The 15,575-nt window shown below is 54.4% G+C and overlaps 1 protein-coding gene across 1 annotated transcript; it reads left to right on the top strand.

Annotated features, from left to right (window-relative positions):
* The first annotated feature begins 2,125 nt into the window (after nucleotides 1-2,125).
* LOC128790424 (uncharacterized) lies at nucleotides 2,126-7,260 on the top strand. The gene is made up of 15 exons (XM_053947106.1): nucleotides 2,126-2,205; nucleotides 2,538-2,602; nucleotides 2,712-2,861; nucleotides 3,046-3,194; nucleotides 3,433-3,580; nucleotides 3,826-4,013; nucleotides 4,103-4,240; nucleotides 4,520-4,634; nucleotides 4,807-4,944; nucleotides 5,136-5,312; nucleotides 5,445-5,600; nucleotides 5,756-5,857; nucleotides 6,219-6,321; nucleotides 6,595-6,651; nucleotides 6,937-7,260. Exons 4-15 carry the CDS (start codon nucleotides 3,055-3,057, stop codon nucleotides 7,134-7,136), a joined length of 1,662 nt encoding a protein of 553 aa, XP_053803081.1. The 5' UTR covers nucleotides 2,126-2,205; nucleotides 2,538-2,602; nucleotides 2,712-2,861; nucleotides 3,046-3,054; the 3' UTR covers nucleotides 7,137-7,260.
* The last annotated feature ends 8,315 nt before the right edge of the window (nucleotides 7,261-15,575 follow it).

The raw sequence follows: 15,575 nt of genomic DNA, 5'->3' as shown, positions 1-15,575 counted from the left end.
GGATGGCTTTTATTTTTTTTTGCCTCCGTGTTATGTTTTCTAAAGTGACTCTCAATGGCTGATGTTAAGGCAAATGAGTTGCTGCTTTGAGAAGGGAAGCAAACTTGAAAATCTTTCATTTGTTAAAAATGACTAAGGCAAGAGTTGGCTCTCACAATTCAGAGATGAATATTATGTGCACGTGGAGAGAAGTTTGTAGAGTTCTGTTATTTTTCCATGTTCTCCCCATAGTCCTCTTTCCCTTCCCTCCTGAATTGGTGTCACTGGTCGGGGCTCTTAGAGGAGGGAGAGCTTGTTACTAGGAGGTGTGGCATGGCAAGACCTGACCTCCAATCAAGATGTAAAAAAGTAATCTCACTGATGGACAGCAGAGAAAGAGTTGACTGACAAAATTTTGGGAAGGGCTAAGGGTATAAAAAGGCAGAGTATCCATTTTGCAGATGAGTACTGGTCATGGAGACTCCGAGCCCTTTCCTTATTCAGTTGTTTGTTGTATTTTTGTTCAGGTTTAATAAACCTTAGAAATTTTAAAAGTGAGTGTAATTTCTCAAAACATTCTTAGGCAATTCCAATTAATTTGGGAAGTTTGCAACTTATTGGAACTACTTGAGTTGAGCAATGGAAACTAAAGCATTCCTTAATTGAGGATTCTTTAATGCCAGATTCTTTTTTGTCTTCATGGTAAAGAAGTTTTTGTGCTGCAGGAAATGACTTCAATGAGAAAATAATTCCAGCATGGAGTAAGAGCTCCTGACAAATACCACATGTTGCCAGAAGTTGCTCCAGTTGCTCCTGCCAACAGCCCCCGATGCACGTGGGCTTTGGCTCCCTGTGGCACAGAAGCCCCCCAGGGGCACCGGTCTCTGGGGCAGGAGACGGGCACCAGCGCTGCCAGGGCTCGGGGGGTGGCAGGGCTGCTTGGGCGGGGACTCTGCCACACCTGCTGATGTCAGCGCTCCCCGGGCCCCAGGGCTCAGAGCAGCGTTCGTGCCCTGGCCCACACGTTCCTTGTCCCTGTCACAGCCGCGGGTTTAGGACGGCCACCAGCCGGGACTTGTCCCAAGGAGGCCGTGGCAGCTTCCGTGGAAGGCCCCGTGTCCTTCCCAGCGCGGCTGCGTCGGCAGCCCTGGGGGCTCCTTGTGCTGCCCTGAGCCCGCAGAGCAGGGCAGGCTTTGCTGATGCTCTGAGCCGTTCCTAAAGATCCTGTGCGGGCTGCCCCGGACCGCGTCCTGCAGGGTGACCCGCTGCTGCCTGATCAACAGGTGCCCCGATAGAGAAATGTAGCCCCAGCAAAAGACAGGAGGACTCTCGTGCTGCTGAAATCCTCGTGGGTTTATTGAGGACAGGTGGAAGGAGGAAGGAAGCAGGAACAGGAGCAGGGAGACAGCTCCAAGAGCAACTGGGGTAGGATGGGCCAGGGTATAGAACTGGGAAGGGATGGGAGTGCTTAGGGTACACACTGTCCAATGGGAAAAAGAGTTAAGGGATGAGCCCCAGGGCAGGTGACAGTGTTTCCAAGGGCCCTTTGTGACATGGTGCCGCACGGTCACCGTGGAATTGCAATGGAATCGGGTGTCCAAGGGCCCTTTGTGACACGTGGTGACACAGCAGCTGGTGGTGCCAAGAGCACGCCACAGTGCTCAGAGCAGGCGACGGGACAGGACGGGACAGAGCAGTGCCGTGAGGAGTCCCCTCACAGCTCACTTGTTCGTGTCCGACCCGCAGCTTTTCTGAGGCGTTGTTCCTGCAGCTGACCTCGAGGCCACAGCACAGCACTTGGTGACCCGTGGCCTTCCCGAGGCTTCTGTTCTGCAGGTGCCCTTGAGGGCAGAGTGTGGGACTTGGTGCCCTGGAGCTTTTCTGAGGCATCTCCCAGCCCTGCCCCCAGTGCCCTCGAGGCCAGACCACAATCCCTGACAGGAGTCTCCTGTCCTTGTGGCAGGAGCCCTTGAGACCAGAGGGCAGGGCTTGCTTTCCTGAGGCTTCTCTCTGGAAGGTGCCTGCCAGGCACAACTGCAGGACTTGCTGACTTGGAGATTTTCTGAGGCATGTCTCCTGCATTTTCCCAAAAATCCAGTGACTGACATGGAGAAGAGACTCCTGAGAGTGCCCAATCTGGCCTGGGGGAGGCGGAGAAAGAAGGCCCTGGAGCTGCCCCAGCACAGGAGACCGAAAAGGTGGTGCCGTTCCATCCACCGCAGGAGGGTGAGTGGCAGAGCTGGGCCCCAGGGCTAGTGCCTGCAACGAGCTTTGTCCCATCCCATCATATCCAATTGCATCCCATTGCATCCTCCCCCGTTGCATTTCATCCCATCCCATCCCATCCCATCCCATCCCATCCCATCCCATCCCATCCCATCCCATCCCATCCCATCCCATCCCCTGGGGACGTGCCCATGGAGACGAAGGAAGAAGGGCCTTGCTCCATCCCCCTGGGGCATCCCGGGGCTGTCCCTGCCTGGGGAGAGCAGGGCTGGGCTGTGTTCTCCGGCCTCTCCCGCAGCCCCTCAGCTCTGGCTGTGCTCACTCCTTGCCAGGTGCAGCCCTGGACCACAAACAAGAGCAGGAATCCACCCGAGGCCGCTTCCGCAGAGCAGCGCAGGTACCTGCAGCCATCCCCACCTGGGCTGGGCCTGCTGTCACTGCTCAGCCCAGCACCGTGTGTGGAGCACTCCATGCAACATCCCTGGCTTCTTGCCCTTCTCCTACAGCTCGTTTGCAAATTCATCAGGAGCATTCGGCAGGAAGGGACCCTCTCCAGGGGCGCTGGGCTCAAAGCATACTCAGAGGTCCTCAAACATGAGTCCAGTGCTGCCCTGCTGGATTTGCTTGTGGAGAGGGGTGTTTTCAGAGCAGAGCAAGTAAGCAGCCTGTGGCCAGGCTTCAATTCCCTCATGAGTCACATGGCTTCCCAAACCACTAGTGTTGGTCCCTGTGAGCCTTTGAGGCCATCGCAGTGCGGTGGGAAGGGAAGCACTTCTCTGGGGACACTGGGAACGTTGCTCACTTCTGGCAGCCTTCCAAATTGCCCTGTGCCTTCTCCAGGTGCCTGCCATGGTGAGATTCATCCACCAGTGGCTCACGGCCAATGATTCTGCTGAGCACAGGCTGGACAACACCCTGCTGCATCTCACCAAAGCGCAGCCAGAAGACGCAGTAATGACACTCCTGCGTGTGGCCCCATCCTGTGACAGGTATGGGGCCCACCTGCCCAGGGGGCTCAGGGCTCCCCCCAGCCCATCGCCCTGTACAGCCTTTCCCAGGTGTCTGACCAACAGAGAGTTCCAGGGCGCTCTGGCTGCTCCCTTTCCCAGCCCTGGCATGTCAGGCCCCCCAGGCCTGCTGCCATGCTCCCTTGCTGCCCCTCAGGGGCCATGCCCAGGCCAGGGTGCTGTGCCTGAGACACCCTGAGACAGAGCTCTAACCCCACAGAGCTGCCATGGCCATGTGGAAGACCATCATGTGCTCACCCAGGACGGCGGAGGTGGTGCAGCTGATTCTCCTGGATGTGCTGGGGAGCTGGCCAGAGTACAGCACATGCACCTCTGATGGGGACAAAACGGGTGTCTTTGCCCTGGCTGTGAGTTTCTGCCAGTGGCCTTTGCTGGCCCCAAGGCTGCCTCTCCAGCAGCTCTCCTTCCTCCTTCCCCCACTGCATCTCCCTGCCTCAGGCGCTGCCCTGAAACCTGGCCTAGGGGCAGCTGCAGGGCCACCGGTCCCGCTGCTCCCCCTGTGTCTCTCTGGGCCTCTCCCTGCCACGCTCGGGCCCTGTCACACGGACACCTCGGCACTGAGCGCTGTCTCGGGGGGCTTTGTTCTTTGCAGGCAACGGTGGTGATGTGGAAGATCCTCCAGGAGCCCTGTGTCCCACACAATGTGAAGCTGCATTTCCCCCGCCTATTTGTGCGTCTGCTTTTCCAAGTCTTCTTCAGCACTAAAAAGATGCCAAAGAAGGTCCTTACCTTCTGGAAGGGATGCCGGGAGCAACACGGCCTTGCCACCAGCCCCAACAGGTGCTCCATCCCAGTCCTTCTGTCCCTGCCACATTGCCAGGGCAGGAGCCACTGCTCCCAGTGTGACCTGGGCTTTGCTCTGCACTCAGGTTTGCAGTGAGGACCCTGAGGTCCCTGCTCTGCTTTCTCCAGTGTGAGCATGTGGTGATGTCAATGGAATGTAAGCGTGGCTGGGACACGCTGCTCTGTGCTGACACCCACCACTATGCCGTGGGTCTGCTGGCCAGGTGAGATCCCCTTCTCCCCGCTGCCTCTGACATTTGTGCTCTGTGCCTGGGGTGCCCCACACAGTCCCCGTGGTCGTGGGCCAGAGGGCCTCGTCACCGAGTGACGGCCAAGCAGACTGGAAAAGGCTGGGAGAGGAGGGGGCCCAAGAGCAACCAACTCCTAAATGGGCCAGGTCTTCTTGCTGGAAGGGTGGTGGGGAAGATGAGAACTCTGTGAGTTACCCCTGGAGGAGGTTTGCCCCACTGGCTCAGGTCTTGTTTCCTTTTTCCTCTTGTCAGAGAATTGCGCCAATCATCCATAGACTTTTGTCCCGGGATTGCATTCTACCTGCTCAGGCTGCTCAGCAAAGAGATGCCATACTGGGATCTGCCTGCCCTGGCCTTCCTGGTGGAGGTGAGCCTGTTGGCCAGCGCTGCCTCGCTGAGCTGCCTCCCAGCTCTCTGCCCTCTCGTAGCTGCAGCTGCTTGGGACGGTGCCCACGCCCTGTGCTGCTGCCTGGGCCCAGCCCTGTGCGGTTCTGGGCTCCTGCCGGCCGGGTCCCCTGTCACTGCCCTGTGCCTTTCAGGTCCTCGAGTGCCTGGACTTGAGTGAATGCAGTGACGATGTTCTGGAGATCATGTCAAAGAACCTACAGCGCGAGTGCAGGGAGAGGCGTCGCCTGGCACTCAGAGGTCTCACGGTGCTCAGCAAGGATCCCTCGATGGTGAGAAGGGGGCAGCGGCTGAAACTGTGCAGGCAGCGTGGGGCTGAGGAATGCAGTTGCTCGGGCTTGGCTGGGCTTCCCGTGCTGTGGCAGCTGCTCCCAGCTCTCCTGCCTCCCACTTCAGCTGCCCGAGTGCTTCGGGACAGGCCTTTGCCGCAGGGTGGTGTTTCACAGACTTGTGTTCCACACAGGCCAAAGGAATGTGGAGCCTGACTGAAAATCTTGTGGAGCTGCTGGAGGAAAATGATAGCGACGTGGTCAGGATGACCACTGTTCTACTCAGATATTTATTCCTCCATAATCGTGCCCCAATACCGAGCCCCATGGCCCTGCAGCTGGCTGAGGCGCTCCTGCCCCTCTTTGACAACGTAAGGCTCTGTGCCCCCAGCCACGGCCTCTGGATGCTGCCTGGACACATTGTGCCCTGTGGAGATGCAGGTCTGCACCAATGTGGGCCAGAATCAGGTGATGCTGAGGTCTTTTGTCCTTCCTTCCTACAGGATGATAGCTTGGTGCAGCTGTGCTCCATGTCTGTCTTTCAAAACATGCTGGAGTTATTAATGGAAGAGGGAAGAAAGGCCCTGAAGTCACCTGTGCGCCAGAGCCTGCTGCCACTCTCCTTCCACTGCCATGATGAGAATCAGCATGTGGCAGAGGTGAGGACTCCTGGGCTGCTGCTGTCCCTCTGGGAGGGGGCTGGGCTGCCTCCTGCCCTGGTGCCTGGTGGGCTGCAGCCTCCTCCAGGCCTTGGCACTGGATGCTCCTGTTCCCTGGGCTGTGGGGCCATCTCCGTGTCTCTGCTGCTCTCCAGGCCTCTCGGGAAACGCTGTATTCTTCAGCCAGATTCCTGAAGCGGAGGGACATCGAACAAATGCTGCAGGTGGATCAGACATGGAGGTTCGGCGAGGGCCTGGTAAGGACGGCCTGGAAGCCCCAGGCTCAGCCTGGAGCATCCCCCTGGGTGCGGTGCTCAGTGTGTGGGCTGGCAGCTGTGCCCCTGCCCGCTGCTGCAGCCAGAGGCCGCGCGGGCTCTTCTCCAGGCTCCCGTGGGTCCCAGCCGGGTGCCGATGGAGCCCCGGCCCGGCGGGGCTGCGGGGCGGCACCGCGGCTCCCCGGGCAGCAGCCGGCCCTCTGCCCCCTCCAGAGCCCGGCGCCAGCGGCTGCTGGCCGGGCCTCAGGGCTGTGCGGGCAGGGGAGGCCAGGGCAGGGCGCAGGGAGCGCCCGGGCCAGGGGCTGAGCCCACCCCAACCCTTCCCTGCTGCCGCTCTCTCCAGCTGGCAGAGGACAGGAGCCGAGCGGCCGAGCACCTGCGCCGGGCCCTGCCCTACCTGCAGAGCCCACAGGAGTCCCTGCGAGAGGCGGCCGTCAGGTTCATGGGTGAGCCAGGAGCCCGGGCTCCCTCCCCGCCCCGCCGCAGCTCGGCCCCAGCCCCGCCTGCTGCCCCGGCAGCGCCATCCGGGCCCGGCGCCGTGGAGCCCCGCCTGGCCTGGGCGCTGCTGCCGCCCTCCGGCAGCCGTGCCCTTGGGCGGCAGCGTGCGGCAAGGGCCCGGGCTGAGCCCTGCCGGGCCACGAGGCCGTGTGGCCACAGGGCTGGCAGCGCCGCTGGCAGGGAGCTGTGCCGCTGGGCCGTGACAGGCTCTGTGTTCACAGGGATGGCCGGGCAGAGGTTGAGGGGGCAGCAGGGAGAGCTCCAGCTGATCTGCAATGGTGAGTGAGGGCAGCGGGCTGACAGCGGGGCTGGCGGGGGCAGCTGCCATCCCTGCCCTGGCTGCAGAGGGCTCTGCTCCCTGTGTGGAGCAGGGCTGGCCTGGGCAGAGCACACAGAGATTTCAGGGACACATGGGGGATTCGTGGCCCGCAGCTTTGGCCTGATCCCTATGGTCACTCTTCCTTCCCATGAAAAGAGCCGGCTGGAATGGCCCTGGCAGGGGGCTCTCCTCGGCTCCCCGCTGAGTCGGGATCTGACCGTGGCTCTGTTCGTCTCTCTTGCAGGCCTTGAAGAAGTGACAAATGACAGCAGTCCTGCCATCAGAAACATGGCAATTGAAACAGGGTTCGTGATCCGGGCAATACAGAGAGCTCCCTACTCCACATTCCGCAGGCTACGAGATCAATTCCGCAGCGCATGGAAGAGATGGCCTCGTCTATGCAGCCCTACCTTCCTGTGCTGCTGGATCCCTGTGGAGGCCTGATCTGGAAGGCTTTGCCTGCTGGGGCCACTTGAGCCAGCAGCTATTTTATTTTTCTTCAAGTTTTTTGTTGTCGTATTTTCATTTTGTTTAGTAGGTAAATATAGTATGTGTTATAAAAGACAGACTCCCAGGATCTTTCTTTTGCTACCCTGGATCTGCAGGGCATAGGGGAGGAGGGGGAAAAGGGTGCTTGCACTCAGCAAGTTTCCCAGTCGTGCAGTGTTACAGGGAAAATGGCCAGAAGCCCCCTGGCCTTTGGGGGTTCTGCTGAAGCCTTTGTGCTGCCCACAGAGCGGGTGGGCAGGGCCGGAGCCGCGGGGATCCCTGCGAGAGCGGTGCCTGGAGATGGCCACAAGGCCTGTCCCAGGCAGGAAGCGCCATCCGTGTCCTCCTGCCCGTGTGTTGCTGGCTGGATTGCTGAGGGCTCTGAGGTGCCTCTTGATGGGGCTCCCCTGGAGCTGCTGTGGGGCTGCGGCGCTGCTGCCGGGCAGGTTGGCCGGGCTGGGGGAGACCCGGAGGGGCTGGGGCAGTGGGCAGCCCTGAGCAATTGGGTGTCAGAGGCCACAAGCAGCCCCCAGGCAGCCGCCTTGTTCCTGGCACCCGGCTGCTCTGGCGCTTCCTCAGTGGGCGGTTGGAGGGACCCCCTGGAATCAGGCGTGGAACCCTGGTGCCGGCCTTTCAGGGCTGTGAGGCCAGGAGTTGTGGGGCTGGGCGTGTGCCCTCGCTGTGCTGAGACTGGAGTCCCTGGCCCCTCAGCCTTAGGCACCGAGCTTGACTGCCTGCTTGCTGAGTCTTGTTGCTGTTGCCGTGGGGGATGCCAGGCTCTGTGGGTTTAGACATTATTGAGCGAGAAGAGCAGCAGCTTTGAGCCCAAGAGGGGCCACAGAAAGGCCCTCTGGGCAAAGGGCATTGCTGGCATTCCCAGGGCAGGGACACACGAGAGTGCAGCGGGCACCTTCAGGGTGCCAGGCTGGCTTTGCTTTGGGCCACCTCCCTGTGTGCAGGGCTGGGTCTTTGCTTTGCTGTCGTTGGCCTTTTGCCCTCGTGCTGCTTTGGCTGCCTGCAGAGAGGGGCAGCCCTATCAGGAGGGTGAAAGGCCCTGTCTCTGACATCTCAAGGGGGAAATGGAGCTCTGCCGGCCCTCAGCCCACGCTGTGAGCAGAGCAGAGCCTTTTTCCCGCCCCAGTGGCTTTCTGCCTGCTGCAGGCCCCTGGCCAGCATGACCCACTCTCCTGGGGCTGAGTCACTGAGGGGGTGGGTGGCTGCTGCCCCACGGTTCGCTGACAGGCTGTGAGGGTTGCTGAGTGAAAGGTGGGTGTCCCAAGCGCTGCTGAGGGGACCTGGGTCACTGAGGGACATGAGGTTCACTGAGGGGTCATGCACCAGTGGCTCCTGTCCAATCAGTCTGCTGAGCTCAGGCTGAACAGGACCACTGCTGGATCTGACCGAGTGTCCTGCTTTAGGGCAGATTTGGGAGAAAACCTCCAAAAAGGGGTCCCCTCAGAAAACCAACCCACACCGCCCCTCCCTCCAAGTGGTTTGTGAAAAAAATCTCCTTCTGGAGAGAAGTGGAAAAAAACCTGTTAATTTAAAGAGGCAAAACACTCCCCAGCACAAAAAAGTGAACAATACCAGATGACAAAACTCATTTGCCGCTCTGATGGGATGACAAATTCAGAAAATCTCTCTGGTGGGTGGTTGCTCTGTTCTCAGTCCCTCTGGCCCAGGGAAAGGCTGCTGGCCCCAGTAGGCCACAAAGTGCGAGCTCTCGGTGTTTCCCCGGGTCCCAGTCCGGAGCAGGTTCAAACAGTTCCAAGAAAAAGGAAAGGAAAGGAAAAAAACAGTCCAGGGAAAACTTCTCTGCCTCAGCTAGCTAAACTGACTAAAAAGCAAAGGAGGGCCCTGTTCTGCCCCATCCGTGCCCAGACAACACAACAGTTCTGTGTTCCAGCAGAATGTGGAGCAGTGAGTGCAGGCTGATAACAAAACTCCGTGCTTCTTCTTCTCCCCGCCTTCGCTCTCAGAGCCAGTCTTGAAGGCACAGAATATAACATCCAGCATAAAGAGAACACACGACTGGGGATACAAGCATCATAACGTCACCCTAGGGCATTCCACCCCTTATCCCCGTCAACTTATATCCTCAACTTACTACCAAACATCATGCATTTTATTCACGTAAAAACTTCCATCTGTCCCACTCAAAAAATTACAAGCAACACCCATCATGCCCCCGTCACGTCCCCACACCAGACCACTGCATCCAGACCCCAGACTTCGGAGCTGCAGGATTCCCCACTTTCTTTTTACTCACTCCAACTCCATTTTTCACTTGCTCAGATCTTCAACACTTACACATTTCCTTCTATCTCATGTCTGTGTGGTTTAAGGTACAGACAGTGGCAGTAACATCCCGCAAACAGTGATATTGGCATCTGAGTCTCACCCCACAATCAGATCTCCCTGAGGTACACATCGTGTTGTTCCATCTCTGCATTATCCACCACGTGCAATCTGGTCCCTGGGCAGAGACAACGCCATGAATGAGTTTGTACTCGAGGCAGAATTGATCCACGCTGTCTTCCCTAACAAACCTCTGACATGTACCACTGGGACTTTGTCTCCTACATTCAGGGACTCAGAGCGGGCAGGACCTGCTCGGTTGGTGGAACCTCGGGGGATAACTAACCAGGTGGCCTTTGCTATATGCTGTTCCCAATTTTTGAAAGATCCCCCACCCAATGCTTTCATGGGTTTTGAACAGTGCATTGTAGCTCTCCACTTTGCCTGCAGCTGGTGCATGATAGGGGATACGGGACATCCACTCAGTGCCATGTTCCCTGGCCCAGGTGTTGATCAGGCTGTTCTTGAAATGAGTCCCATTGTCTGACTCAATCCTCTCAGGGGTACCATGCCTCCAAAGGACCCGCTTTTCCAGGCCCAGGATGGTGTTATGGGCAGAATTGTGAAGCACAGGCTAGGTTTCCAACCATCCCGTGGTGGCTTCTACCATGGTGAGCACGTAGCGCTTGCCTTGGCGTGTCTGGGGCAGTGTGATGTAGTCAATCTGCCTGGCCTCCCCCTACCTGTACTTGGACCACCACCCACCATAGCACAGGGGCTTCACTCGCTTGGCCTGCTTGATGGCAGCACGTGTCTCCCAGTCGTGGATAACCTGAGAAATACTGTCCATGGTTAAATCCACCGCTCGGTCTTGTGCCCACTTACAGGTGGCACCTCTGCCCTGATGGCCTGAGGCCTCCTGGGCCCATCGAGCTAGGAATAACTCTCCTTGTCTTGCCAATCCAAGTCTATCTTTGCCACCCCTATCTTTGCAGCCTGCTCTACCTGTTGATTGTTTTGCGGCTCTTCATTAGCTCTACTCTTGGGGACATGAGCGTCTACATGGCGAACCTTCACAGGTAATTTCTCTACCCTCCTAGCAATGTCTTTCCATTCTTCAGCAGCCCAAACTGGTTTTTCTCTACGCTGCCAGTTAGCCTCTTTCCACCTCTCCAGCCATCCCCACAGAGCATTGGCTACCATCCACGAATCAGTGTAGAGCTAGAGCTTTGGCCACTTCTCTCTTTCGGCATTGTCCAGGGCCAGTTGAAGGGCTTTGAGTTCCGCAAGTTGGCTTGATCCCCCTTCTCCTTCAGTGGCCTCGGTGACCTGTCGTGTGGGGCTCCATACACTGCTTTCCACTTCCAATTCATCCCTACGATGCGACAGGAACGGTCAGTGAAAAGAACGTAGCGTGTTTCTTCTGCTGGCAGTTGCTTGTATGGTGCAGCTTCTTCAGCCCTTGTCACTTCTTCTTCATCTGTGACACCAAAATTTTCACCTTCGGGCCAATTTGTAATTGCTTCCAAAATCCCAGGGCGATTCAGTTTACCAATATGAGCGTGCTGCGTGATGAGAGCAATCCACTTGCTCCATGTAGCACTGCTGGCATGGTGGGTGGAGGGAACCTTTCCTCTGAACATCCACCCCAGCACCGCTAGTCAGGGTGCCAGGAGGACTTGTACTTCTGAACCAATCACCTCTGAGGCAGCTTGGACTCCTTCGTAGGCAGCCAAGATTTCCTTCTCTCTTGGGGTGGAGTTGGCTTCAGACGCTCTGTAGCTTTGACTCCAAAATCCCAGTGGTGGGCATTGAGTCTCCCAAGGCACCTTCTGCCAAAGGCTCCAGGACAAACCATGGCTCCCGGCTGCAGAGTAGAGCACATTCCTCACCTCTGGTCCCGTCCTGACTGAGCCAAGGACGACTACATGAGCGATCTCCTGCTTAATTTGGGCAAAAGCTTGTTGCTGCTCAGGGCCCCACTGGAAATCTTTCTTCTTGTGGGTGACCAGGTAAAGAGGGCTCAGGATCTGACTGTTCTGAGGAATATGCATTCTCCAGAAACCAATGGAGCCTAGGAAAGCTTGTCTTTCCTTCTTATTGGTTGGAGGAGACATTGCTGCGATCTTGTTGATGACATCCGGAGGAATCTGACGCCGTCCATCTTTCCACTTTACTCCCAGGAACTGGATCTCACAAGCTGGTCCCTTAACTTTGCTCTTTTTGATGGCAAAACCAGCTTCCAGGATGATGCGGATGATTTTCTCTCCTTTCTCAAACATCTCTGCGGCTGTGTTCCCCCAGACAATGATGTCATCAATATACTGCAGGTGTTCTGCAGCCTCAGCCTTTTCCAGTGCAGCCTTGATCAGTCCATGGCAGATGGTGGGGCTGTGCTTCCAGCCCTGGGGCAGTCGGTTCCAGGTATACTGCACTGCCCTCCACGTGAAGGCAAACTGAGGCCTGCATTCTGCTGCCAGAGGAATGGAGAAAAAGGCATTGGCAACATCGATAGCCTTGGAATGCAGCTTGTACTGGAGCTCTAACATGTCTGGCACAGCAGTGCTCAGCCGTGGTGTCACTTCATTCCATGCACAGTAGTCCACTGTCAATCTCCATTCTCCTTCAGATTTAGGCACAGGCCAGATGGGGCTGTTGAAGGGTGAGTGGGTTTTGCTGACCACCCCTTGGCTCTGCAGCTCTCGCATCATCTTATGGATGGGAACCACAGCATCTCAAGTTGTTCTGTACTGTCGGCGATGCACTGTTGAAGTGGCAATTGGTACCTGTGTCTCTTCTCCCTTCAGAAGTCCTACTGTAGATGGATTCTGGGACAGACCAGGCAAGGTGTTCAATTGCTGGACACCCTCTGCCACTGCAGCTGCTATCCCAAATGCCCACCTGAATCCTTTTGGAGCTTTGAAATACCCACTTTGGAGGCAATCTATGCCCAAAATACGTGGGGCCTCTGGGTCAGTCACAATAGGGTGTTTCTTCCACTCATTTCCAGTCAGGCTCACATCAGCTTCCACTAAAGGAAAATCCTGTGATCCCCCTGTCACACCAGCAGTAGAGACAGATTCTGCCCCCGCATGTCTCGATGGGACTAATGTGCATTGCGCACCAGTATCGACCAAAGCTTTATATTCTTGTGCTTCAGATGTGCCAGGCCAAGGAATCAACACAGTCCACAAAACATGGCTTTCCCTTGCCTCTACCTGGCTGGAAGCAGGGCCCCTCTAAGCCTGCTTATCCTTCTTCCTTTGGGCACATGTCTTGGAGGTTCCTTCATGGGGTTCAGACATGTCATCATCATCATCATGATCATACGTGGCAGTTCAGCTACGGGCAACTGGAGCTGCTTTCCTTTTCGTGGTGAACCATATAAACCAAAACTCAAGGACAAAGACTCTCTAACTAGTCCAAGTTAGAAAGTGGTATGTTTATTAGACAGTCCCCGAAATGCGTGACCGTGCCACACAAGGATTTTTGCCTTCTAGAGGCTCACCACCTAGTCCACACACACCTCTTGGGATCAGGTAGTTACCCGCAGGCCATACACACTGCAGCAGCTGTCCTTCCTCTGATGGAGCTTCCCAGGACTCCAGATCTCTTGTAGGCTGCTCTCCGAATATCCTGGGGCTGTTCTTAATACCATTGATGTGAGCTGAGTCTTCCGCCCACTCTTGGGATTCTCTCATTGGAAGACAAACATTTTCTGGCTGGCTTCATGGAGAGGGAGGCAAAAGAAGGCACCCTTCAGATCGAAACAGTAAACTAGGTTAATTCAGGTGTTAAACAGGTTAACAAAGTGCAGGGCTTGGCAACCACTGGCTATAAATCCTCAGTTGTTTTATGAACAGCTCTTAAATCTTGTACTATTCAGTATGATCCATCAGGCTTTTGAACAGGTAAAAAAGGAGTATTGAACTCAAACTGACACTCTTTTCATAGCTCTGTCCGTAAAAACATTTTCATTACTTGGCTAATCTCTTCTCTGTCTTCCTTCTTTAAGGGATATTGTTTAATTTTTAACTGGTTCTTTCCCCCTTTTTAAGCTTAACTTGCAGTGGGGGTGCATTCTTTGCTCTCCCTGGTATATTAGAAGGCCACACCTCAGGAGATACCTGATCCATTATTTTCCTTTACTTCCCAAATAATCTCCCTATCTTTTGTTTTCAGCTGCTAGACAAACCTATAAATGCCCACTTGTTTTCCAAGTTTATATTTTGATCGTTTGCAAAAATATGCTCTTTCAGATTGGCCAAGTAGCTCCCCTTACCATGACATCATCATCGGTTATAGACATTAAGGCTTTATTTCACACTGAGTAAGTTGCCCCCATGTCTACTAAAAATTCCATTTTTTTTTTATAATTTCCACTTTTCTCAAATGTTATTTCCTTGCTCCTCGTGATCAGTTGCTACTAAAATCCTTATAGCTCTCTAAGTAGCCTTTGTTTCTTTAAAATGACAAGGTGCCTATCTCGGCCTTCTCTACTTAAATGTCTGTGTATACCACAACTTTTTACGCTGAATACAGAGAAAACAAACCCAGGGTTCACAAGGGGAGCCCTTTGAACAAGCAACCTCTACCAAATTCGGTCTCCTCTGATTTGTAATTTTATAGGACATTTCAGTTACTTATTTTTACTCACTCTACCTAAACTTTGACAAAATTTTACAGTCCTTTCCTAGTTTTTTCCTGCACAATCCAATCTTCAAGTACCAAAGTGACTTTGAAGACACCAACTTTAAAATCGTTTATCTCCGGTTGTTAAGAAGACACCATGTCCCCAATACCCACTGGCTTCCTGTTCAGTTAATTTGATTTGATCACCACCAGTGAGGGACACCCGGAAAACATATTCTGTTTCTGATTCATGTGGAAGGTGTACGTATTCCCTTTTCAGCTTAGCTAGCTCGGTGGCAGTGTTTAGTTGTGATGGTATGTGTTTGGTTGTGATGTGAGGGTCGAGATCATCATCACTGAGATAGTTATTCTCTCTTTTAATCAAGGGTCTCAAGTGATGGCAGCAATGTTCCCCACAATTACTTGCTGCTTCAAGTTCTTGATGAGGATAGATTTTTTTAATGTGAGGAGTTTCCTTCTCCTCAGGCTCTGTAGAGGAATCAGCATTATGTGATTTGTTAACATATTCCTCTGTTAAGGCAGCTCGCAATGCATAGATCACATTTTTTGCTTCATATAACTGTTTTTGCAAAATTTCAACTAGATTTTGAAGGGAGTCTATTATAGCATGTTCCTCACTTCTTCGCTCGAAGCGATTTTCTGTAGCTGCCATGAGACAAGCTCCCAAAACTGAGCCTAAGATAGTTTTATTTTTGCCCAGTTTGAATTTTGTTTCATGTTGTAATGAACACACTCTATCAATAGCATTTTCTAAGTTAAACCAATTACTCTGTGCCCATTTTTCTCCTTCCGTAGAAGGTTTGGCATTGTGTTTGGCTAGTAGTGCATAACATTCAGCTTTAATTTCAACACTAAGATTATCACTCATTTTGTGAAGGGACCAAAACCACAACAGGGAGGTACAAACTTAAGTTACACAAAACTACACAGCCCTCGCTGTGTCGCCCTTCGCTTCCCTGGGTGGGTGAAAGGACAATAATCTGCCTGGGAGGCTCTGCTTAGTTTCTGCAAGTTGTCCCTTCCTTCCCAGACCAGATACACACAACAACAACAAAACAACAGTGTCCCGCCTTTTGCACTAAGGGATCCTTTGTGAATTTCCAAAGACAGTGTGGATACCTTTTCACCTGCAACCCTTCTGTCTAGACAGAAATCCTGTCTGTGACACCAATTTTAATGTCATGATCCGCTTATTGCGAGGTGTCGTGATGGTTCATTTAACCGATACCAAAAGTGCAAAAAAGGCAAACAACAAGGGACTATCAGTTAATCACAAGAAATGCACCTTTATTAGGGGCCAAACCAGTAAATGCGATAGTGGGGATCAGAAAGGAGGTAGAAGGATAGAGAGAGAGAGAGAAGAGGGGTATGGGAATAGCTACCAACACAGGCGAGATCCTCAGTGGTCCGGACGATGGGGATCCGTCTGTCGTGTCGGGGAAG

The sequence above is a fragment of the Vidua chalybeata genome, chromosome 7 (assembly GCF_026979565.1).
Source record: "Vidua chalybeata isolate OUT-0048 chromosome 7, bVidCha1 merged haplotype, whole genome shotgun sequence".
NCBI classification, from domain to species: domain Eukaryota; kingdom Metazoa; phylum Chordata; class Aves; order Passeriformes; family Viduidae; genus Vidua; species Vidua chalybeata.
This window is presented reverse-complemented; position numbering and strand designations above follow the sequence as displayed.